We start from the raw sequence: 25,162 nt of genomic DNA on the forward strand, positions 1-25,162 counted from the left end.
TCGCGTTCACTTGAGCTCAAGAATTCAAGACCAGCATAGGCAACACGGCGAAATCCCATCTCTACAAAAAATAAAAAAATTAACCTGGCCTGGGCACTTGTAGTTCCTAGCTACTTAAGAGGCTGAGGTGGGAGGATCGCCTGGGGCAGGGGGCGGGCAGAGGGAGGTCACAGTGAGTGGAGATTGCATCAGCAAGACCCCTTCTCAAAAAAAAGTCTCACGCCCTCCCCAGAGGCTTTCCTTTACCACCCAACTCCACCTCGGTTACTGTAAAACAGCTCCCTATGTGTTCCCTTTCCAGCATAAATCACAACTATTTGTCAGTGAATTCCATGACAGACTTAGCTTTGGTTTGGCACATACTTGTTAAATGAATCAAGTGTTGTATTTGGCTAGACCAAAATCATTTTCCCTATCAGTTTGTGAGCAACTTGAGGGCAGAACCCTAAATCTTTCAAGCTTGCTGACCTCTAGGGGGGTTAATCCAGTGCATGGTCTGGAATTGCTCCAATCAGCCTTTTGAAAAAGTGAATCCTGTACAAGGATAAAGGTGTGGATGGGAGTACAAGTAAGGGTGTAACGATGAGCAGATTTAAGGAAAAGTCAGTCTAAAAAGAAAAGTGAGAAGCCAATTGCAGAAGACAGCCATTTCAATTCTTACGTGACGTCAGAGTAGACTTTAAGAACATGAACTAACGCTTCTCGTGAGAGGAAAGATTGACTGCTCGCAGGCGTACGCTAGCTGGTGCCCCGCCCTCCCTGGGCCCCACCCACTGCCTGTCCTCACTCCCACCTTGAACCAGCCTTTTGCGCGTGTGACGTCATGGCGCCGTGCGTGGCCGCGGCGGTGGCGCAGGGGGCGGGCCCGCGGCGCGGCGCCGGAGGAGGAAGTGGTGAGGTTGTTGCTCACTCAGCGCCTACCGCTGGCTCTTGGGGCGCAGAGAGGGGCCGCAGTCTCTGCGGCTGCGTCGCGCTCCCCTGCAGTCCCCTCCATGTTCCCCGGCGCCACCACTCCCCTTCCTAAGGCCGCCGCTTACCCCGGGGTCTATGGAAGTAATGGAAGGACCCCTCAACCTGGTGAGTGTCCCACAGAATATAGCGTCCGTCTTGGGTGCCTTTGCCTCAGGAGCCCGGCGCCGGCCCGGGCGAGTCGGCTAGCCCTTGAGGCTGGGAGGTTGGTTTGGCAGGGGTGGTCGCAGAGGCTGTGAGGGGGTGCTAGGCAGGCCCTGGCCCAGCTGCGGCTCCAGGCCAGTCACTTCAGACTTTGCCCTCTTGGGGGATCCCCGGGAAGCTCCTGGCGCCCCCTGCCGCGGGGCCCCGGGCGAGGGGATGCCACCAGCTGGGGCTGCCACCTCCTCTCTGGCTGGGGGAAGTCCTCCTAGCGCCACGTAGCCACCTCCCTACAGCCTGGAGAGGCACTGAAGCCGTCCAAGGCAGAAATGGTGTGTGATACTGGTTTTGAGTTCTAGCAGGAGGGTCTGAGTCTAAGTCGCCACGCTTTGGAGAGATGGAGGAATGAATAGCCTCCTCACCCGCCACTACCCCCTCATTTCTCACATACTTTCACATGCATAAACTGAGTCTACCGTCTTCCAAATATATTAGAGACAGCTGGGAAAAAGACAGCCGTTCCTGTTTTTAGCTCAGATTCATCAATTTAGGCATCATGAAAGTGTAATAGGTGTTTGCTGTTCTCAGGAAAATGGCTGATAGCTTGTTTACTTGTGTTTTAAGGCGTTTCAGGTGTTGCAATAAAAAAAACAACAACAAAACAATCCCACTAACGGGAAACATGAGTTCTTTTCAGACTGGCCATTACATCTTTTAGTTTTCCAGAGAGGTTACCCATTTTGGATGCAAAAGTCAGATTACTTAAGGATGCACGCAGGAAGAACTTCTAAGTCACAGGTTTGCAATTCTTTGCGATGGTGGGATTGAAAAAAAAAAGCACTATAGAGGATTCGTTTCTCACATTAGAACTCTGAGCCCTAGTAGAACAGTAGAGTCTGATGGTTTAAGACTGTGGGTTCTGAAACTTTGCTGCTTGGATTTGAATTCTAACCTTGTCACTTGGTAGCTGTGTTACGTGTTATCTTGGGCAAACTACTTGACTTCACTCTGCTTCAGGTTCGTTGGGAGGATTAAAGGAGTAAATAGATGTAAAGCACTTATAACTGTACTGAGTACATAGTACAGTGCAAGAATTAGCGATTATTACCAGACCATAAGCCCTTACTTTAAAATCTGTTTGTAGAATAAAGGTTTGGACTTGAGCTTTAAAAGCCTAAGATTCTCAGACGAAATCACCGGTAGTAGGTTAACTGTTGAGAGGCGCCCCTCCCAGTTTTAAGTTGGGTCTTGCCCCAGGTGGTAGGTAAGAGTTATTTACACTTAAGACTAATTGGACTACATTTGTGAGTTTTTTTAAACCAGGGAACTGGCCATGTGCGGTGGCTCATGCCTGTAATCCTAGCACTTTGAGAGGCAGAGGCAGGTGAATCACTTGAGCTCAGGAGTTCGAGACCAGCCTGGGCAACATGGCGAAACCCGGTCTCTACCAAAAATACAAAAATAGCCAGGCGTGGTGGCGCCAGCCTGTGGTCCCAGCTACTGGGGAGGCTGAGGTGGCAGGATCGCTTGAGTCCGGGAGGTGGAGGTTGCAGTGAGCTGAGATTGTGCACTCCCACCTGGGCGACAGAGCGCGACTCTGACTCAGCCAGGGAACTGTCTTGCCCTTTTCTTGTTTTTAAGGCGACAAATAGTTTGCAATGAAATATAATGGATGGCTCAGTACTGAAACTTCATAGGAGTATTACTAGAAATAATCAGCTGTTTACAAAGTGCTTCAGAGTTCAGATGTCCTTGCCAAATGACCATTGGTTCAGTTCTAGGTAGCTTCACTTTATTTGGCTGCAGCATAACCCCTGCCAACTGTCCCACAAATGTGTGGTGTTTTATGAGGAGACTGGAACTGGGTGACAATTGCAGATGGAACTGCAGAATCACTACCAGTTTAGGAAAAATTAGTTAAATGGTGACAATACTATTTAAATCCTTCTCTTTATAAAACGGAGTGAATGTCGACAGTCATTTTAAGCAGGCTAGTGTAACTCCATATTCCAGCCATAAAATTTATGTGGGCAAGTGTCAGAAATTTGGCATCTTGAATTCTTTTTTTTTTTTTTCTTGAGACGGAGTCTCTCTCTGTCACCAGACTAGAGTGCAGTGGAGCGGTCTCAGGTCACTGCAACCTCCTATTCCCTGGTTTAAGCGATTCTTCTGCCTCAGCCTTCCGAGTAACTGGTATTTCAGGCACGCACCACTAGTAGATACGGGGTTTCACCATGTTGGCCAGGATGTTCTCGATATCCTGACCTCGTGATCTACCCGCCTTGGCCTCCCAAAGTGCTGGGATTACAGGTGTGAGCCACCATGCCCGGCCAACACCTTGAATTCTTAAACCATTTGAGTCTTGAAAGATTTGATTTCCAGCATAGTTGTTTATTGGAAGGTAACAATAGGACAGACATTGACAGTTACTTGAATCAGTACCAATTACAGGCCTCTGGCACTCAGAATTGTCACTCACAGTTTTATAAGATGGGGTTTTTGAAAATTCTGACATTCCTTTTTTTTTTTTTTTGAGACAGAGTCTCGTTCTTTCGCCCAGGCTGGAGTGCAGTGATGCGATCTGGGTTCACTGCAACCTCCGCCTCCCGGGTTCAAGCACTTGTCTGCCTCAGCCTCCTGAGTAGCTGGGATTACAGGCATGTGCCACCACGCCTGGCTATGAAAATTCTGACATTCTTTTATGTGAGAACACCTAACTTAGTATCTAGTTGACTCAAGATGAGAGATAGTTCTCAATGCTATAATTTGAATGTCTTTGAAAATTCCGCTAGTATTATACAAGCTTTTTCTTTTTCTATACTCAGAGTTAGTAATGCAGTAAGCTGTGTCTAATGACATCATAGTGTCATCCAAATTCATTGTATAAGGACTCATCACAGTACATGGATTTGTAATCATGTGTCCTCAGAACATCCTCGGAACTTAGTAAGATGAGTTTTCCAGTTTTACAGATAAATAAGCCTAAGCTGAGATAATTAGGTAATTACTTAGGTCAGTGACTTAAATACCTTATGAATCACTAGTTATTTTGATATCAAGACTTCTTTCTACCAATGCTGCCATATTGTACTCATCATGTTCATTTCAATGTGGTTCTCATTTATATTGAACTGTAGATTCTGTGTTAGCATTTATTACCTCTGCTCCAGTATTGATTCTTTTATGTTAGGCTTGGCAGTAAGGGCCTTAGAAATTCCTCACAGTGAATTTTTAAGATCTGGAAGAGACTAGTTTGAAATAAATTCATTTTAATATGTATCATAGAGGTAATGGATTCTAATTGTCTGGTTATTGAAGTTTGTCAAAAGAAAAATTGTACTTCCACTAAAAAAAAAACAATAGCTAGTCTTTGAACTCTGAGTAAGTTTGTTTCATCAGGGTTTTTTGGTCAATTTTTCTTTAAGAGACAGAGTCTTATTCTGTTGCTCACACTCAAGGGATCCTCCTGCCTGAGCCCTCCACAGTAGCTGGGACTACAGGTTTGCACCACCATGCCCAGCTAATTTTTTCAAAAACTTTTTGTAGAGTTGGGGTCTTGCTGTGTTGCCCAAGCTGGTCTTGAACTCCTGGCCTCAAGCAATCTTCCTGTCTCAGCCTCCCAAAGTGTTGGGATTGCAGGCGTGTGCCACTGTGCCCAGCCTGTCAGTTTTAAATATGGAAAAATTATAACTTAATAAAATTAGTGTATATTTAGATACTTCTTTCCATACACTTAATTTTGTCAATGTAACTACTGGTAACAAATGTCAAAACTTATGTGAGATAATTTCTAGTTCTTTGGTTTGTTTGCTGCTGATTTGGAAAGTGATGTCAGATCTTTATACATGACTATTGCTCATGTTTTGCTTACCTCCGCTGCAAAGGACAGGGTCCATGTGACTGCCTGGCCACAATCGTTTTCTATGTGTTTAGCCCTTAAGAGTGCTGAGAATGTTTGTTGAGTAACAGCTTCCCTCCAGAGTGGTCAGTTCTCACATCACATGAGGTAGTTAATGAAGCCTCTTACTTTCCAGCTTCTGTAAGAAAAGTTATCAGATATCATGATCCAAGGAATGGCCTTGTGCATACCTGGAGTCCTTATAACTATCCCATTTTAATTATATTGGCCTTAAAATCTTCAAGGTAAAAAGATTTGAATCTCTTCTTTGTACCCTGAAAAATTCCAAGGAAAATTTATTTCTTTGTTACAAGCTGAGCTAGGCATAATGAAAGCACTCTGGAAAAAGGAGGTAGAGAATACTAAGAGATACCCAGCAGTTATTGCTAAGTGGTGGGATTGGCATCGGACATGTTATGTATATATTTTATCTTCTTCTTAGTAGCTAAATATGAGATATTCCCCCCTATTTAAAGATGAAGTGATCATGGTAGGATATGAAAGCAAGATTGGGCTGGGCACAGTGGCTCACCCGTGTAATCCCAGCACTTTGGGAGGCTGAGGTGGGTGGATCACCTAAGGTCAGGAGTTCAAGACCAGCCTGGCCGACAAGGTGAAACCAGGTCTCTACAGAAAATAAAAATTAGCTAGGTGTGGTGGCGGGTGCCTGTAATCCCAGCTACTTGGGAGGCTGAGACAGGAGAATTGCTTGAACCCAGGAGGCAGAGGTTGCAGTGAGCCAAGATCGTGCCCTTGCACTTCAGCCTGGGTGACAGAGTGAAACTCCATATCAAAAAACAAAACAAAACAAAAATTAGCCAGGTGTGGTGGCACATGCCTGTAATCCCAGCTACTTGGGAAGCTGAAACAGGAGAATCACTTGAACTCAGGAGGTGAAGATTGTGGTGAGCTGAGCTCACACCACTGCACTGCACTGCACTGCAGCCTGAGCTACTGAGTGAGACCTTGTCTCGGGGGGAAAAAAAAAGTCTTTTCTGGAATTCTCCAACACTTGAGCTCTTAAGTATAATTGCATTATATTAGACAGTCAATTCAGTGCTTATTGATTTGAGATAACTGTTTGCTACTTGTTTGTAGGAGACACACATTGATTGGGAAAGGGCGAGTGAGTGAGGTTTCTCTTTCAACTGAAGACCCTACCATAAGGTCAGGTGAATATTAGATTTTCCTCTGCTGCCTTTTCAGTACAGTGTTCATATGGTGTTCCTTTTCTTTTTTTCTTTTTCTTTTTCTTTTTTTTTTGAGACAGAGTCTCGCTCTGTTGCCCAGGCTGGAGTGCAATGGCACAATCTCAGCTCACCACAACCTCTGCCTCCCGGGTTCAGGAGATTCTCCTGCTTCAGCCTTCTGCGTAGCTGGGACCAGCGGCGCGTGCCATCATGCCTGGCTAATTTTTGTATTTTTAGTATGGATGGGGTTTCTCCATGTTGGCCAGGCTGGTCTTGAACTCTTGCCCTTGTGATCTCCCCGCCTCAGCCTCCCAAACCAAAGTGCCTGGATTACAGGCGTGAGCCACCACGCCTGGCCTAGTGTTCCTTTTCATCTTTACTTAACAGCTTTCCCCAAGGACACAGAAAAAAATAAATTGAAAGTTATAGAAAGGAATACTGTTTTCTTTTGGGAAAGAAGGTAGTATTGAACATGTATTTTTGGGGCAGTTAGCATGTGGAAGTAAAAGGTACTTTCAGTGATGGCAGTCACTTAGTAACCTAGTTGTTGTAGCTAGGATTTTTGTTGGTTGTAGTTGATGAAAACCCACTTAAAATTAGCTTAAGCCAAAAGAGATAATTTATTGGACTGCAAAGAAGGGTGCAGGAAGGGCAGGGGTATAATGTAGCTTGGTTTATGAACATATGGAGCCTGTCAGACTTAATCAGACTCTCCCTCTCTCTTTTGCCTTTTCAGGCTTGTCTGCTTCACTCCTGCTTTCTGCAAATCTATATTTCTACCTGGCTAGCCTCTGAATGTCACATTAATTAGACTTTCTTGATATTTGCTGCTCCTAAGTTTGAAAATCTGGAGAAGGGATACTTTAGGTATCCAGACGACAAGGTAATACAAGAATGTGGGCCCAGTATGGTAGCTCACACCTGTAATTCTAGCACTTGAGAGGCCAAGGCAGGTGGATCGCTTGAGCCCAGGAGTTCAAGACCAGCCTGGGCAACATAGTGAAACCTGGTCTCTACCAAAAGAAAAAAAAAATAGCTGAGCATGGTGGCACATGCCTGTGGTTCCAGCTACTTGAGAGACTGAGATAGGAGGATCACTTGAGCCCAGGAGGTTGAGGCTGCAGTGAGCCGTTATCATACCACTACATTCCAGCCTCTGGGTGACAGAATGAGACCCCATCTCAAAAAAAAAAGCAAGGGAATCATAAGAGAAAATATATTTACAGTTCTGTCTATAGTTATCAGTACCATAAGTTTATGTCAGCTGTTTACAAAATGAATCATCTGTCAGAAATAATGGGCAACCACAGCTGTAGACCTCAATCTAACGTAACCCATCAAACAATTAAAAAAAAAAAAAGAATGCGAGGAGTCCCACAGAATCCATATGGATTGCCTAGGAAGTACAGAGAGGTGGGACTGTTTTATTGTGAATGTCATAACTTGTTTTGAATTACCAGAGAAACATATTTATGGACTTATTACCCTTTTCTTTTTGAGGTAGTATCTTCCTCTGTCCCACAGACTAGAGTGCAGTGGCGTAATCACGGCTCACTGTAACTTCAACCTCCTGAGCTCCTGATCCTCCTACCAGTCCCTCCTGTAGCTGGGACTACAGGTGCTCACCACCACACCCAGCTAATTTTTCTAATTTTTTGTAGAGATGGGGTCTCACTGTGTTGCCTATGGTGGTCTCAAGCAACCCTCCCACCTCAGCCTCCCAGAGTGCTGGGATTATAGGCATGAGCCACCGTGCCCAGCCTTTTTTTTTTTTTTTTTTTTTTTTGAGATGGAGCCTCACTCTGTTGCCCAGGCTGGAGTGCAGTGGCGCAGTCTTGGCTCACCACAACCTCTGCCTCCCAGGTTCAAGCGATTCTCCTGCCTCAGCCTCCCGAGTAGCTGGGACTACAGGTGGGCGCCACCATGTCTGGCTAATTTTTGTATTTTTTGTTGAGACGGGGTTTCACTATGTTGGCCAGGCTGGTCTCAAACTCCTGACCTCGTTATCTGCCTGCCTCGGCCTCCCAAAGTGCTGGGATTACAAATGTGAGCCACTGCTCCCGGACTCAGCCTATTACTTTTAATGGCTGTGATTCTGCCAAGAACAGTATTTAAAGAGAGACCAGTTTTAATATGTGTAAACTGTAAAAGTTGTTTTAAAAATAACCACCACCAAGATCGGTTTTCTGTAAAATCTTCAGTTTATAAAAAATGCAATTTAGCTGGGCATAGTGGCTCATGCCTATAATTCCAGCACTTTGGGTGAGTGAGGGAGGAAGATTGCTTGAGCCCAGGAGTTTGAAACCAGCCTGGGCAAGATATCAAGACCCCACCTCTACAAAAAATAAAACTTAGCTGGGTGTGGTGCCATGTGACTGTATTCCTAGCTACTCAGGAGGCTGAGGTGGCAGGATTGCTGGAGCCCAGGATATTGAGGCTGCAGTGAGCTATGATTGCACCACTCTGCTCCAGCCTGGGCAACAGAGCATGACCCTGTCTCAAAAATGATTAAGATGAAAATTTTTTTAAAAATGCAATTTAGGCCGGGCGTGGTGGCTCACGCCTGTAATCCCAGCACTTTGGGAGTCCGAGGCGGGCGGATCACGAGGTCAGGAGATCAAGACCATCCTGGCTAACACGGTGAAACCCCGTCTCTACTAAAAATACAAAAAACTAGCCGGGCGAGGTGGTAGGCGCCTGTAGTCCCAGCTACTCGGGAGGCTGAGGCAGGAGAATGGCGTGAACCCCGGGAGGCGGAGCTTGCAGTGAGCCGAGATCGCGCCACTGCACTCCAGCCTGGGCGACAGAGCAAGACTCCATCTCAAAAAAAAAAAAAATGCAATTTAGTCTAGACCCAACTATATTGTCAACTTCTTGATGGCAGGTACTTCCGTCACTTCTATTGTCTTGTAGTACTTAACGAGGGATATATCGAGTATGTACCAGTACCAGGCACCATTCTAAGCACTGTGATGTTTCATCTAGTTTAATTTTCACAAACTCTTTTGTTTTTGGTGCCATCAAATTTACATAAGCAGACAATAACTCTCATTTTAGAGATGAGAAAACTGAGGCAGATAATTGGGAAAGCCAGGCTCCTGTGTCTCATATGTGGTCAAACTGAGATTAGAATGTTGGCAGTTGAGCTCTATCGAGTCTGTGTTTGCTGTGTATCTAGTAAGAACATAGTAGGAACTGTACTTAAAATATGAAATTTGATTGCTCTGGTGCTAAAACACCAGAGGAGATGGTGTGTTTTTGTTGAGCTCAGCAATAATCTGAAACTATAATGAGATTTAACTCCTAAATTGGCAGACTGATTAGAGATTGGACTCTACATGGGGATGTTTTAAGGGAGTTGGGAGAGCCATGAAGACCTGCTCTCACTGTTTGAGAACTTTTTATTTTTTTGGTGTTCAATTAACAGTTTATTCTGTCATCACAGAGTTTGAAGTTTAATTATGGAGCTACGTAAATATCCATAGTATAAGATAGAAAGTGATTGAAGTCATCAGTGACACACAGATAGAAAAAAGGTGTTAGAATGAAGTAACCTGAAATAACATCTCATCCCTGCTTCTTAGAGTGTTATCCATAAGCCAGAAACTTTGACTTTTCCTGGGTGGAGTCTCAAGCCGTGCTCCAAACCTCCTGAATCGGAATCTTTTTTTTTTTTTTTTGAAATGGAGTTTCACTCTTGTTGCCCAGGCTGGAGTGCAGTGGCATGATCTTGGCTCACTGCAACCTCTGCCTCCCTGGTTCCAGCGATTCTCCCTCCTCGTCCTCTCAAAGTGCTGGGATTATAGGTGTGAGCCACCGCGCCTGGCCTTTTAGAATCTGTATTTTAACCAGGTGATTTGTATTTTTGTTAAAACCTAGAGCCTTTTGATTTAATACCACTTGCTTTAATAGTATCAAAACATGTTCATTAGAGAAATTAGGTTAATCATAACTGCTTGTACATACTAGCTTTCTTCATCATGTACATTCTGTTCCCAAAAGATCTGTGTAATTTGTGGGTACTAGAAAATGCTCATGTGTTCAGAATGTATTTTTTGCTCAGTCCGAGTCTCCAGGTTAAAATTCATTCATTTTAAGCCCCGAGTCTTTTTTTTTTTTGAGACTGTCTTGCTCTGTTGCCCAGGCTGGAGTGCAGTGGCATGATCTCAGCTCACTGCAACCTCCGCCTCCCAGGTTGTTCAAGCAATTCTTGTGCCTCAGCCACCTGAGTAGCTGGGATTACAGGCATGTGCCACCACGCCAGGCTAATTTTTGTACTTTTAGTTGAGATGGGGTTTCGCCATATTGGCCCCGCTGGTCTTGAACTCCTGGCCTTGAGTGATCTGCCTGCCTCAGCCTCCCAAAGTGCTAGGATTACAGGTGTGAGCCACTGCGCCCACCCTACCCAGTCATTTCTTGTGACCTATTGTTCCCAGGCATATGTTAAGACTTAGAGGAAAATGTGATTACTACTTAAAGAATAAAAAGTATCTGAAATCCTCTAATTGAAAGGCACCAATCTTGTCTTTAAGATTGTTGCTTGTTTGTTTCTTACAAAAATAGAAGCGGGGGGGGGGGGGGGGGAAGGCAAACAGCAATGCATTTGCTGGAAGTGCTGTTTTCTACTTTTGTCTTCACCGGTATTTTATACTGAGTATGATTTGTAAACATGCCCAGAATATTTATAATCTCAATTGCAAACGTGATTCTGTGAAGTATTTTATGCAGCATCAAAGGGACATGTCTTTTAAAAGCATCCAAGACAAATCATTTTTCAGCTGACAGATTTGTTTTTTTTTTTTACTTTTTTTTTTTTTTTTCTTGAGACCAAGTCTCACTGTTGCCCAAGCTGAAGTGTAATGGTGCGATTTCAGCTCACCGCAACCACTGTCTCCCGGGTTGAAGTGATTCTCCCGCCTCAGCCTCTGGAGTAGCTGGGATTACGGGCACCCACCACCATGCCCGACTAATTTTTGTAGAGACGGAGTTTCACCATGTTAGCCAGGCTGGTCTCAAACTCCTGACCTCAGGTGATCCACCTGCCTTGGCCTCCTCAAGTGCTGGGATTACAGACATGAGCCACTGTGCCCGACCTTTTTTTTTTTTTTTTTTGAGACAGAGTCTTGCTCTGTCACCCAGGCTGGGGCACGGTGGCACGATCTCTGCTCACTGCAAGCTCCGCCTCCCGGGTTCACGTCATTCTCCTGCCTCAGCCTCCCGAGTAGCTGGGACTACCAGCGCCCGCCACCACGCCTGGCTGATTTTTTTTTTTTGTATTTTTAGTAGAGACGGGGTTTCACCGTGTTAGCCAGGATGGTCTTGATCTCCTGACCTCGTGATCCGCCCACCTCGGCCTCCCAAAGTGCTGGGATTACAGGCGTGAGCCACCGCGCCCGGCCCTTTTTTTTTTTTTTTGAGACAGGATCTCACTCTGTTGCCCAGGCTGGAGTGCAGTGGTGCGATCACAGGTCACTGCAGCCTCCATTTCCCAGGCTCAAAGTGATCATCCTACCTCAGCCTCCTGAGTAGCTGGGACGCGAGTGCCACACCCGGCTAATTTTTGTAGTTTTTGTAGAGATGGGTTTTCACCATATTGCCCAGGCTGGTCTCAAACTCTTGAGCTCAAGTGATCTGCCTGCCTTGGCCTCCTAAAGTGCTGGGATTATAGGCAGGAGCCACAGCACCCGGCCACTTTTCACCTTTTTTAAGTGATGTAAAAAACACGTAAAGTTTATTCTCTTAATTATTTTTCAGTGTACAGTTCAGTAGTGTTAAGTATATTCGCATGGTTGTGCAACAAATCTCCAGAATTTTTTCATCTTGCAAAACTGAAACTATGCTGTTTGAATACCTACTCCCCGTTTCCCCCTCCCCCATTCAATGACGATTTTTTCCACCATTCAACTTTCCTATTTTTATGAGTTTGACTACTTTAGATAACCAGTAAGTTGGTTTGTATAGTATTTGTCCTTTTATGACTGGCTTATTTTATTCAGTCTAATGCCCTCACAGTTCATCCATGTTGTAGTATGTGTCAGAAGTACCTTCCTTTTAAAGACAGTACCTTTCCTTTGTGTGTATATACTGCATTTATCCATCTCCATCTGTTGATGGACATCTGTATTGCTTTCATCTTTTGGCTGTTGTGAATAATGCTGTTATGAACATGGGTGTACAATGCTTTTCGCTTTTTTGTGAAGCTGTGAAGCTTTGCTAAATCATGTGTGAGTTTGTTACTGAGGAAAACCGTTACATGAGGTAGAAAACTTTAGCTGATGATCTCTGCCTTTCTCCTTGCTAGTTAAATGTATAATCTTATGTAAATTACACGACCCCCACCAGTCTTTTGGGCCTCCTTATGTAAGAGAGGAAAATGCATTCACAAAGTCATAATTAAAGCAGCTGAAATAATGTATATTAAAGCATTTTTTTTTTTTTTTTTTTTGAGGTAGAGTTTCATTCTCTTCACCCAGGCTGGAGAGCAGTGGCGTGATGTGGCCTCATTGCAACCTCTGCCTCAGCCTTCTCTGTAGCTGGGATTACAGGCGCCCGCCATCACGCCTGGCTAATTTTTGTTTTTGTTTTTGGTTTTGTTTTTTTGAGACGGAGTCTTACTCTGTCGCCCAGGCTGGAGTGCAGTGGCGCGAACTCAGCTCAATGCAAGCTCCGCCTCTGGGGTTCACGCCATTCTCCTGGCTCAGCCTCAGCGCCTGTAGCCTGGGACTACAGGCGCTCGCCACCATGCCCGGCTAATTTTTAATTTTTGTATTTTTAGTAGAGACCGGGTTTCACCCTGTTAGCCAGGATGGTCTTGATCTCCTGACCTCGTGATCCGCCCGCTTCAGCCTCCCAAAGTGCTGGGATTACAGGCGTGAGCCACCGCACCCAGCTAATTTTTGTATTTTTAGTAGAGATGGGGTTTCACCATGTTGGCCAGGCTGGTCAAAGTATTGGGATTACAGGCGTGAGCCACCACGCCCAGCTAATTTTTGTATTTTTAGTAGAGATGGGGTTTCACCATGTTGGCCAGGCTGGTCTTGAACTCCTGACCTCAGATGATCCGCCTGCCTCAGCCTCCCAAAGTGCTGGGATTACAGCCGTGAGCCACTGCACCTGGCCTTGAAGCTCTTTTTGAGATTCTTAAAGTGTAAGGAGGCCAGTGACTGCTTATTTATCAGTTTTCCTTTGCAATTCAAGAGCAGTTACAATATTTGCTGTTAGAACTTCTGATTTTTTTGACTTTGTTCTTTTGATGAGATATCTTTAGAACAATCTTTGTAATATTAGATGTTGGTATCATGAATTCATCAACTGCGCAATGTCCAAATTTTTTATTTTAAAAACATAGTAACTTTAATGTTGAAAGAATGACATGATAGAAGAGAAGCTTGGGTTTTACTACGTGATGAGTGATTTCCTGATTATAGTTTTTAGACTGTACAGATTAGTGAAAGTATCTACAAAATAGCTCTTGTTTTGAAAGGAGCTTGTTAAAAATCAAGAAACTAGACATTTTGAATAACAATCTATGATTGTAACTCTTGGTTAATCTCCAAAGAGTGGAAGAATGTGAGTCAATTAAGGAGTTAAGTGCCTGGTGTTAACCTTGAGAGGGCTTATGGTAGAAGTGAAAGAAGTTGCCAGTTCCTTTCAGATGCTGTAGTTCTAGGCTCTACCCATTACATTTCCCCAGCTACAGATAGAGCTGTAATAGTGATTTGATATGTGGCAACAAACAGTATTATTTATCTTCTTAAAAGGTAGTTGCTTTTTAAGAGAAATCGTGTTTTATTTTATGATCCGGAGCAACTTAGGGATGTTTGTCTTCTAGGCTCATCAACAGAGCAGACGAGCAGATCGTTTATTAGCTGCAGGGAAATACGAAGAGGCTATTTCTTGTCACAAAAAGGCTGCAGGTGAGTGTTATTAAGTACTCTGTAAAACTGAAGAGCAGAAAGTCACAATAGTAATAATGTGTGTTGCTTTTCATATGCAAGACTGATACTGCTGACTCACCAGAATATCAGCTTTGATTATTTTTCAAGTAAGTGTGTTGGATTTCCCAGCTCCTGCTAATCCAATCTTCTTTCTAAACCATGAAGATGGCATAAATGCAGTAAACAATTCCTGGACACAGCCTTCTGAGCCCAAGATCCCTAAAAACAGGAGCTGATTGTAACAAGTCTGCCATTTTATCTTAGTTATTATAAAAAAGGAGTTTGGGTTTCAAGTAATTTACCATTTCAGGTTCTCAAAATAGTAATTCAATTCAGTTCCAACCAATTCATTTTCACTGAGTTTCTGTTTTCTAACATGCTGATAATGCAAAACTTGCTGAAGACTTTTGTTACCTAAAATGTGGGAGATTTTTCCTGTGGTCTTTTTTTAGCTTCCCTTCTGAATATCTCATCTCTACATGCATGCCTATAGTAACATGCTGATGATAGCTTTCATTTCAGAATTGTTGGCTTCTTATCAAAGACCTAATTTTACCCTAGTCAGTCAAGCAACCTAGCATATGTTGAACTCAGAAATAGATCTTGGGGGCCTGTTTTGCTTAGACCAGTTTCTGTTGGCTGAGTAACAAACCGAAAAACTTTGGGTCCTCGTTAGTGTAGTGGTAAGTATAAAAATAGAAATAAAAAAATTTAAAAATCTTTGGGGAAAGGATGTTTTACTCATGCCACATCCAAAATGAGTGCAGGTCATCTTTCTCAGGGCAGACCCTGAAGTCTTCTGCTGGCAGGCACGTTCCTTTCCCTCTGGGCCAGTATGATGATCAGAGCCATATTCTTTCCTGACAGAGGCTGCCCCTTCCTTGATATTTTACTTGTGAAATACAGACTGCAAGGTGGGCAGTAGATTGGATAAGTCTTCTCACTACAGTGTTTTTTGCTTAGAAGTTAGTAATTTTCAGAGAAAATTTTAAGTTTTTTTGTTTGTTTGTTTTTCTTTTTGGAGATGGAGTCTTGCTGTGTTGCCCAGGCTGGAGTGCAGTGGCATGGTCTTGGCTCACTGCAACCTCCGCCTCCTGGGTTTGAGTGGTTCTCCTGCCTCAGCCTCCTGATTAGCTGGGAATACAGGTGTGTGCCACCACACCTGGCTTGTATTTTCAGTAGAGACGGGGTTTCTCCATGTTGGCCAGGCTGGTCTCGAACTTCTGACCTCATGATTGACCCACCTTGGCCTCCCAAAGTGCTGGGATTACGGGCGTCAGCCACTGCGCCAAGCCCTTTTTTTTTTTTAGTTCTGGGGTACGTGTGCAGAACGTGCAAGTTTGTTGCAGAGGTATACGCGTGCCATGGTGGCTTGCTGCACCCATCAACCCCTCGTCTACATTAGGTATTTCTCCTAATGCTATCCGTCCCCCAGCCTCCCACCCCCACTTTTTTAAAAAAAGAAATAGTTTTGCCACTGAAGTGTACTGGAGGTATCTGCTGTAGGTCCGAGCATACAGTAGATATCCCATAAATCTTTGGGTGTTTTTATGGTGAGAGGGCTTTGTACAGTGTTAAAGATGTCAACTAGTGCTCTTTAAATCTTTCCTAAACCATATTTTGTTATGAATCAGATTGTTAAATCTGTAGTCACTACAAAGATGTACCATGTTTAACTATTTAAGAAAACCATGTTTTATATGGATGCCCCAGTGAAACAATACCTTATGTAACCCAAAATGGTCATGGTTACATATATATAACATATGTTAAGTGGAGTGATTCAGCATATGTTATGCACTGAGCTATGGGATGTTACGAATATATAAGAAGAAGGAAGTTTTAGTCGTAACCTAATCCTTGTCTTTGAAGATTTAAAACTGATGTTGGGCTTCAGTTAACCACTTCCCACCCCCAGTCTAAATTCTGTGACATTCTCAGGAGTAGAAAAAGAAGACAATCTGTTAGATCACATTAGCTTAAATTATAGAGATAGAACTTAATGTGATTAGTAAATCCCACTGGGTTGATTGGGGGTTTCAACTTGTGTTTTAGAATGGAGTTGAAAATTGACGTGGTTGAAATGAGCTCACTTTTTGAAATTGACTTGCATCTCTAGGGCTTATAACTGGTCTTGGAAGGTATGGATGTAGGTGTATTCTGTAAGGAAGCAACTTATTTGGAAATCATTTTAGAGATGAGGCAAGAAAAGATCAACATCTAAGAAAGACTAATAGGAAGGAAAGGCTGAAATGAGAGAATTTAAGGGCAAACAGAGGGGGCCTGGGTGTCCAGCTGTCAAAGATCAGAGGAGATTCTGAGACTAAAAACATACCCTGAGATTACCTAGCTAAGGACTTTATAGCCTCTTTGTGGTGTTTGTATTGTAAATGTGCTGAAATAAGAAGTTGCTTGATGTCTCTTTCCTTTTGAGGAAAGGTAGGATCTCTTGAGGTGGACAATGAATGGCCAAATTAAATGAAACTGAGCATGTGAGCATTCATTTGCCAGATAAGCACATCCCTAAGTGAATTTCTCTTCTTTCATACACAACAGAAGAACAAAACCTTAAATAAGTTAATAGCCATTAACAGTGCTTAGAACTCAAAATGAGCATTTCAGAAGATGAGCGGGCCCCAGAGTACACAGTATTTGTATGGATTTGATCAATATTTTGTTTGAAAACAAATCTTGACCTAAGCCTTTTGAAACTGTGATAACATGAAAATGATTCTATCCTTATTCAGAGGCAGTATATTGCTGCACCTTCTATGCTTTGGGACCAGTTTAACAGATTCCTGATAGAAGAGTAATAGATGTTATTATTTTTTGTTTTTTGGCTTTTGTTTGAGACGGAGTCTTGCTCTGTCACCCAGAGTGGAGTGCCATGGCATGATCTTAGCTCACTGCAAGCTCCACCTCCAGGCTCAAGTGATTCTTCTACCTCAGCCTCCTGAGTAGCTGGAACTACAGGCGTACGCCATCACACTCGGCAAATTTTTGTATTTTTTGGTAGAGACAGGGTTTCACCATGTTGGCCAGGCTGATCTCAAACTAACTCCTAACCCAAGTGATCCGCCCACCTCGGCCTCCCAAAGTGTTGGGATTACAGGCGTGAGCCACTGCGCCCGGCCAGATGTTATTATTTTAAGACATTCTTCAGATTTCCTTAGTTCCTTTATTGTATCATTTACTTAATATCTACTTTACATTTTAGGCTCGTATCATAATTAAAGGAAGTAGTTTAACCAGAATTGTTAGCAGTTTTTGAGATAGGTACTCTTTTTCTACTTTTCTGTGTTGCTATACTTTTGTATCTATTGTGAGTCTGTGGAAGAAATCCATAAACATGGAATCAGATTTAAAATAATTTTTCTTCTTTAAAAATAACTTTAAAATGCCCCATTTATAAGATCTAAATGTGGGGAATACTTTAAATGACAGTGTGATTCTTGTTGTATTCTTTGTGCTTTGGGATATCCTTTGGTAGCCTCCTATGTCATACAATTTCAAGGTTCTACAAAGAGGGGAGGCATTTCAGTTGGTTAAAGCTTGGTTTTGTGAAAACTATTCGTTTGTTAAGAAAGTGGATTTAAAGCAAACTGTAGTTCAAACAGGGAGACAAATACACGCAGGCAAGATGGAAGGGATGTCTAAGAAAATTTGTCTACAGTGTATCAGAGCAATAGCAGAGCAGACAGAATGTCTCTGCAGATTTTTGGAGTCTCGCTCCATTACCCAGGCTGGAGTGCAATGGCATGATCTTGGCTCAGTGCAACCTCCACCTCCTGGGTTCAAGCTATTCTCCTGCGTCAGCTTCCCTAGTAGCTGGGATTACAGGCGCCTGCCACCACGCCCAGCTAATTTTTTTTTTTCTTTTCTTTTTTTTTTTTTTTTAGTAGAGCTGGGGTTTCACCATGCTGGCCAGGCTGGTCTTGAACTCCCGACCTCAGGCGATCCACCAGCCTCGGCCTCACTAAGTGCTGGGATTACAGGTGTAAACCACCGCACCCATTCATCTCCACAGATTTAAACATGAACAAAAGGAAAAGAAACTAGTATGCAGCTGTACAGACTTACTACAGGAAAAAAGACAAAGTGTTGTTGGAAGGATGTAATTATGGTAAGCATGGCTGGAGCAAAGACTATATAACCAACTCTGTTTTTTCTTTTAATTCTTTTCAAATTGATACAGGGTCTCGCTATGTTGCCCAGTCTAGTCTGGAACTCCTGGGCTCAGGCAATCCTCCTGTTTGGCCTCCCAAAGTGCTAGCCACTGCACCTGGCCCTGGCTCTCCTTTTTCCTGGAGAGGGAGCATCTAATTCAGCAGTCCCAACCTTTTTGCTGCCAGGGACCAGTTTTGTGGAAGTCAGTTTTCCACAGACCTGAGGTGGGGAAAATGGTTTTAGGATGATTCAAGCACATTACATTTATTGTGCACTTTATATTTTACAATGTAATAATAGAAATAATGAAATAATTATACAACTCTAATGTAGAATCAGTGGGAACCCTGAGCTTGTTTTCCTACAGCTAGACAGTCTCATTTAGGGGTGATGGGAGACAGTGACAGATCATTAGGCATTAGATTATCATAAGGAGAGTGCAGCCTAGATCCCTTGGATGTGCAGTTCACAGTAGGGTTTGTGCTGTGAGAAGCTAATGCCGCTGCTGATCTGATGGGAGGCAGAACTCAGGTGGTAATGCAAGCAGTGGGGAGTGGCTGTAAATACAGATGAAGCTTCACTGGCTTGCGTGCTGCTCACTTCCTGCTGTGTGTGTGGCCCAGGTCCTAACAAGACATAGACCAATACCAGCCTGGGGGGGACCACTGATATAATTGTATCTTAAGGACTACAGTAGAACCTAGCAGGCAGGAACTCTTAAGTTATGACATCAAATCATTAAATTATTTGGATTAAGACTGGACAGAAAGCAATGCCTTGTATCTGCAAAAAGGCAAAAGAGGGACTTAATATAGGTATGAGAGATGCAAGATAAAAATGGAGATTCATTATGGGCAATTCATTGATAATACAGAACTTGTTATTTATACCTAACCTTGTTCCCAAAAGGTTATAAAATGTCTTACCGATGAATGTATAATAAAATATCAAATGTAACTAAAGATACATAGATAAGGACATCCATAGAGAGAGAAAGTGGGAAAGGACTAGTAGTATAGTTCACAAAATGTACCATTAGTTCTTGGATTTTTTTTTTTAAGAACTTGCCAGCAGGGCGCGGTGGCTCAAGCCTGTAATCCCGGCACTTTGGGAGGCCAAGACGGGCAGATCACGAGGTCAGGAGATAGAGACCATCCTGGCTAACACGGTGAAACTCCGTCTCTACTAAAAAAATATAAAAAACTAGCCAGGCGAGGCGGCGGGCGCCTGTAGTCCCAGCTACTCGGGAGGCTGAGGCAGGAGAATGGCGTGAACCCGGGAGGCGGAGCTTGCAGTGAGCTGAGATCCGGCCACTGCACTCCAGCCTGGGCGACAGAGCAAGACTCTGTCTCAAAAAAAAAAAAAAAAAAAAAGAACTTGCCTTAAGTTTTCTAGCAGTCATCCTAAAGAGGAAAGAATAATTTTTACATTGGCTATTAAAATTCAAACAAATAGTCACCAAGGATCTAAGAGAAGTTTTTTGAAGGTCTTCATAAATGACATTATACTGTCCTCAGTAACTTCCTCACAGTAAATATGTCAACAGGTTCTTAGGGCTTTTAACCGTAAGGCTGATAGCTTAACTCAGAGACAGTTCATGAAAAGTGATTCTATATAGGAGTCCAAAATGATAGATTCCAGGTATTCAGATGGATAAAAGGTCTTTGATAATCTCATGATGTTTTTGTGCGTATAATGAGTAATAGGGTGTGGATAGGTTCTTGTTTGATTTTAATCTTCCCTAAACCTATTTTTCCTATTAGGCCATCTTCAGTTTCTGAATTATAAAATCCGTAGGAGTTTTAAATAACAAAACCTTCAAGATAGGGTAGGGAATATTTTCATTTTATTGCCACTGACATCCTTTTGGGGGAAGTTAAGAATTCTTTTTAAAAAATCCCCAGTTGTATCAGAATTATTTGTCAGAACAGTTCTTTTTGTCATAGGATTATTAAAACTCTTCCTTTTACCTGTTAATTACAGAACAGCGACACATATTAACATGCCTGTTTTTTCTTTTAACAGCGTATCTTTCTGAAGCCATGAAGCTAACACAGTCTGAGCAGGTGAGACACGTTCCCAATATTTTCAGCAAGGGTTAGAAAGGTTTTCTTGTAGAGGCTTGAATTGTGTGTATAGCAAAGCATTGTGTCCCTCTCAAAATGCTATAGTCAAAAATACATAAAATGGGCAAGGGAAGAGCACTTCACAACCGAAATTAAACCTAAATGAACTACAGTCGATGCCCCAGACATGGAATGCAGAAACTTCTTTTTTTCTAGTGGTTACTCACAGATCTCAGATTGCCAGCCAGATGTACCTTTTAGAGAGCCTTCTTCGGACCATTCCTGATCATTAGCTCTTATTTGATCATAAGCTCACAGTCAGTAAACAGGCCTGGCCAAGAGGAAACCAGCTGGACTACACTTTGCTTGTCAAAGATAATTTAAATGTGACCCGTCTCCCACTTGTCTTTGCTTGAATTCTTAAGCAGTTCAGGTACTTTTAAATTTGTTTCACCAATTGCTTTAAATTGTCTTCTGTGTTTGGGGAGGCCCTGCCAAGTGTTTCAAGATACATTTATTCATAAGACTGGGCATGGTGGCCTGTGCAATCCCAGCACTTTGGGAGGCCAAGGCAGGGGGATCATACTTGAGCCCAGGAGTTCGAGACCAACCTGGGCAACATAGTGAGACCCCATCTCTACAAAAATTTTAAAAAATTAGCTGTGCATGGTGGCACATGCCTGTAGTTCTAGCTACTTGGGAGGCTGAGGTGGGAGGATCACTTGAACACCTGAGTTCAAGGCTGCAGTGAGCTATGACTGGACCATTGCACTTTAGCCTCAGCAACAGGGACCCTGTTTCTAAAATAAATACATATAAAATATCTTGTTTAAAACTTTTTATTGTAAAAGTATCAGTTAAGGAGATCATTTCTATGAGGTATATCAGTGGCAGGGAAAGCCACTAGTTTCTCAAAGTGAACCAAGGGAACTTTAAAGTTGTGTTCTGTCCCTTTCACTGCCTTTGAAAGTATGGAATCTGCTTGTGATACAGGCATGCTTTGAACTATCCAAACACACTGTTGATAAGGATGACTTTCTTCTTAGCTGTTCGTAGAATTAGTATGTCTACAGAGGAAAGATTTCTAATTTTGAGTACAAATGCCATTACACATGGGGTCAGGCACATTGAGGAAAACATCCAATTTAGTGTATTGATTGGGAATAGGACTTTGAACTTTCTGAATGAATTTACATACTATGAAACATAGTATGTAAATTGTAAGTGTTGGGTTATTCAGAAAGGAGGATTTTGGAGTAGTATATGTTGGACATTACTAAGACACTTAAAATGTTAAAATTCTTCAAATTTTACCTTTCCTTCTATGTAATAGGCTCATCTTTCACTGGAATTGCAAAGGGATAGCCATATGAAACAGCTCCTCCTCGTCCAAGAGAGATGGAAAAGGGCCCAGCGTGAAGAAAGATTGAAAGCCCAGCAGAACACAGATAAGGATGTAGCTGCCCATCTTCAGGCATCTCACAAACCCTCTGCAGAGGATGCAGAGGGCCAGAGCCCCCTTTCTCAGAAGTACAGCCCTTCTATGGAGAAATGCCTGCCTGAGATTCAGGGGATCTTTGACAGGGATCCAGACACACTACTATATTTACTTCAGCAAAAGAATGAGCCAGCAGAGCCATGTATTGGAAGCAAAGCCCCAAAAGATGATAAAACAATTATAGAGGAGCAGGCAACCAAAATTGCAGATTTGAAGAGGCATGTGGAGTTCCTTGTGGCTGAGAATGAAAGATTAAGGAAAGAAAATAAACAACTAAAGGCTGAAAAGGCCAGACTTCTAAAAGGTCCAATAGAAAAGGAGCTGGATGTAGATGCTGATTTTGTAGAAACATCAGAGTTATGGAGCTTGCCACCACATTCAGAAACTGCTACAGCCTCCTCAACCTGGCAGAAGTTCGCAGCAAATACCGGGAAAGCCAAGGACATTCCAATCCCCAATCTTCCTCCCTTGGATTTTCCATCTCCAGAACTTCCCCTTATGGAGCTCTCTGAGGATATTCTGAAAGGATTTATGAGTAATTAAAATGGAAGGCCACAGAAAAGGGGAAAAGAGGAAATAATACAGTAATCATTAATCCAGCAAAAAAAAAAAAATGAAAAGGGAAAACCACATAGAAGGGTCATCCCGGAAATGCTTCATCTGGTGGACTGTGGGAGCAGAGGCATTGCCAGGACTTGGGAAACAGTCACTGTGAAATGCGCCGCATATCTCATTCACTCACTTGAGCTAATGATTCCGACTTGGCAGACACTAAACTCATGGAGGTTCGGTTTCTCCTGATACAAACCAAATGGCTACCTGGAATAATTTCTTTCAAGCAACAGTTATTTTTCTTATCTTCAGGGTTAAAATGTATAAAAGTTATGTGTAATTAATCTGTAATGCCATAAATGATAATGCAAAACCTAAATAATATGGTGGCCAGAGGGGCTGCCTTATATTTGAAACATGCTTTCTATCATGCATTGACTGTATGCATTTTGTTAATGCACATTTTGTTTGTTTAAATAAGGTGTGTAAGATACACACCCTTCTAGATGAAACTATATGTGCCACACTTTGCACTACTCATAATAACCTCAAGACTATCAGAAGAAATATTTAAATTTCCATTTTATGAAGAAAGGAACCAAATTATTATGCTTTTTTAAAACAAATTACCAGTTTACATAATTAATCAGGGTGCATTTTAAGTTCTAACTTTGTTTATTGTATAGTGCATCATTTGAAAATACCAAGGAGGAAATACCCTTTGTTTTTAATGATGCAAGAGTGGAAGTAATGCTAGTTGGCAGTATTTGATTGTAAGAAACCAATAAAGTAATTGTGTTTTATACCTTTGTTGAATGTGGTTGATAGTTAAAAAGCAAGGCACTGAGAGGCTTCTCTCTGCATCGTGAACTTTGAACAGTTGTGGTTAGATGATTACTTTTGTGTGTCAAGGATTTTTTTTTTTTTTTTTCCAGTGTTTGGTAGTCCATTTCCCTTACGACTAGGGTGACAGAGAGTACAGAAGTTCCTGAGGTTTAAATGTGTTGTTTCCAACCTTTTTCTTGACCACCACATGGAAAATGCGCAGGGCTGCCCTAGGCTGGAGGGAGCTGTCCCTTGGGCACCTGCCACCCTGTCAGAGCATAGTGTGAGGAAGTGCTGCTTTGGATTCTCTTTACCAAGCTGGATGATGTTCCATGAGAAAGAAGGGGAAGAGGAGAATATAAGCAGAACATTTGGGTACAAGCTACTGGGCATGTTGAACGCTTGGATTTGCTGTGTGGAATTACAGAAGTGAGAAATACATTGCCTCCTCTGAGGACAATTGGGTTGAGGAAGTTGGGCTAGGCTCACAAATCCAGTGATGAAACTAGTAGAAATAGGGCCAGGTGTGGTAGCTTATACCTGTAATCCCAACACTTTGGGAGGCTGAGATGGGAGGGTCGCTTGAACCCAAGAGTTTGCGACCAGTCTGGGCAACATAGACCCTGTCTGTACCCAAAAAAAACTTTAGCTGGGTGCAGTGATGGCGCGCCTGTAGTTGCAGTTACTCCAGAGGCAGAGGTGGGAGGATGACTCGAGCCTGGGAGGTTGAGGCTGCAGTGAGCTGTCATCACACCACTGCATTCCAACCTGGACACCAGAGTGAGATTCTGTCTCAAAAAAAAACCAGTAGAAGTGACCATGGAGAAATCGTATTTTTTCCTGCCTCATCTTGTTGCAGATGAAACAAAAAATAAACTAGCCTGCTAAATTATTTTGAGCTCTATACTCTCTTAAAAGTTACATTAATTTCCTGGGCACAGTGGCTCATGCTTGTAATCCCAGCACTTTGGGAGACCGAAGCAGGTGGATCACCTGAAGTCTGGAGTTCGAGACCAGCCTGACCAACATGGCAAAACCCTGTCTCTTACTAACAATACAAAGATTAGCCAGGTGTGGTGGCATGTGTCTGTAGTCCCAGCTACTTAGGAGGCTGAGGCAGGAGAATCACTCGAACCAGGGAGGCGGAGGTTGCAGTGAGCCGAGATCACGCTACTGCACTCCAGCCTGAGCAACAGAGCTGGACTCTGTCTCAAAAAAAAAAAAAAAAAAAAAAAAAAAAAAAAGTTAGTTTATCTCAGTGTTTTTTTATTACTATTTTTTCTGTTTGACTATAATTTCTGTTCTGCTGAACATCTCAGTGTTTTAATATCCTAGACTCAGAACATTTTACTCGCCTAACCTTGCTCATAAAACTTGACATTAAAAGCTTATGCCAAAAATAAGTCATGTGTTGCTTAACAAGGATGTGTTCTGAGGAAAATGTTGTTAGGTGATTTTTTCATGTGAGCATCCTAAAGTGGACTTACACAAACCTAGGTGGCAGAGCCTACTCCACACCTAGGCTGTATAGTCTTGCTCCTGGGCTACAAACCTGAACAGCATGGGACTGTACTCACTAGGCAGTTGTAACACAATGGTATTTGTGTATCTAAACAAAGGTATGGTCTTATAATCTGTCATGTGGCCCATCATTGACTGAAATGTTCTATGGCACATGACTCTATTAGCCTAGCCATTTCTCTCTAAAAGATGAGCTCTGTTACATTTAACACAAACACTTTTTTTTTTTTTGAGACAGAGTCTCACTGTTGCCCAGGCTGGAGTGCAAAGGTACGGTCTCTGCTCCCTGCAACCTTTGCCTCCTGGGTTCAAGCGATTCTTCTGCCTCAGCCTCCTGAGTACCTGAGACTACAGGCATGCGTCACCACAACAGGCTAATTTTTGCATTTTTAGTAGAG

At 42.8% G+C, this 25,162-nt stretch overlaps 1 protein-coding gene across 2 annotated transcripts; it reads left to right on the top strand.

Moving 5' to 3' along the window:
- Positions 1-823: 823 nt before the first annotated feature.
- On the top strand, positions 824-23,223 carry NRBF2 (nuclear receptor binding factor 2). Of its 2 annotated transcripts, XM_023205132.1 has the most exons (4): positions 824-1,077; positions 14,030-14,114; positions 20,328-20,368; positions 21,702-23,223. In XM_023205132.1, exons 1-4 carry the CDS (start codon positions 1,048-1,050, stop codon positions 22,407-22,409), a joined length of 864 nt encoding a protein of 287 aa, XP_023060900.1. In that variant the 5' UTR covers positions 824-1,047; the 3' UTR covers positions 22,410-23,223. The 2 variants fall into 2 exon arrangements, with proteins under 2 accessions (XP_023060900.1, XP_023060901.1); XM_023205133.1 differs by lacking the exon at positions 14,030-14,114 and having other exon boundaries at positions 830-1,077.
- The last annotated feature ends 1,939 nt before the right edge of the window (positions 23,224-25,162 follow it).

This window comes from Piliocolobus tephrosceles, chromosome 9 (assembly GCF_002776525.5).
Source record: "Piliocolobus tephrosceles isolate RC106 chromosome 9, ASM277652v3, whole genome shotgun sequence".
Lineage (NCBI taxonomy): Eukaryota > Metazoa > Chordata > Mammalia > Primates > Cercopithecidae > Piliocolobus > Piliocolobus tephrosceles.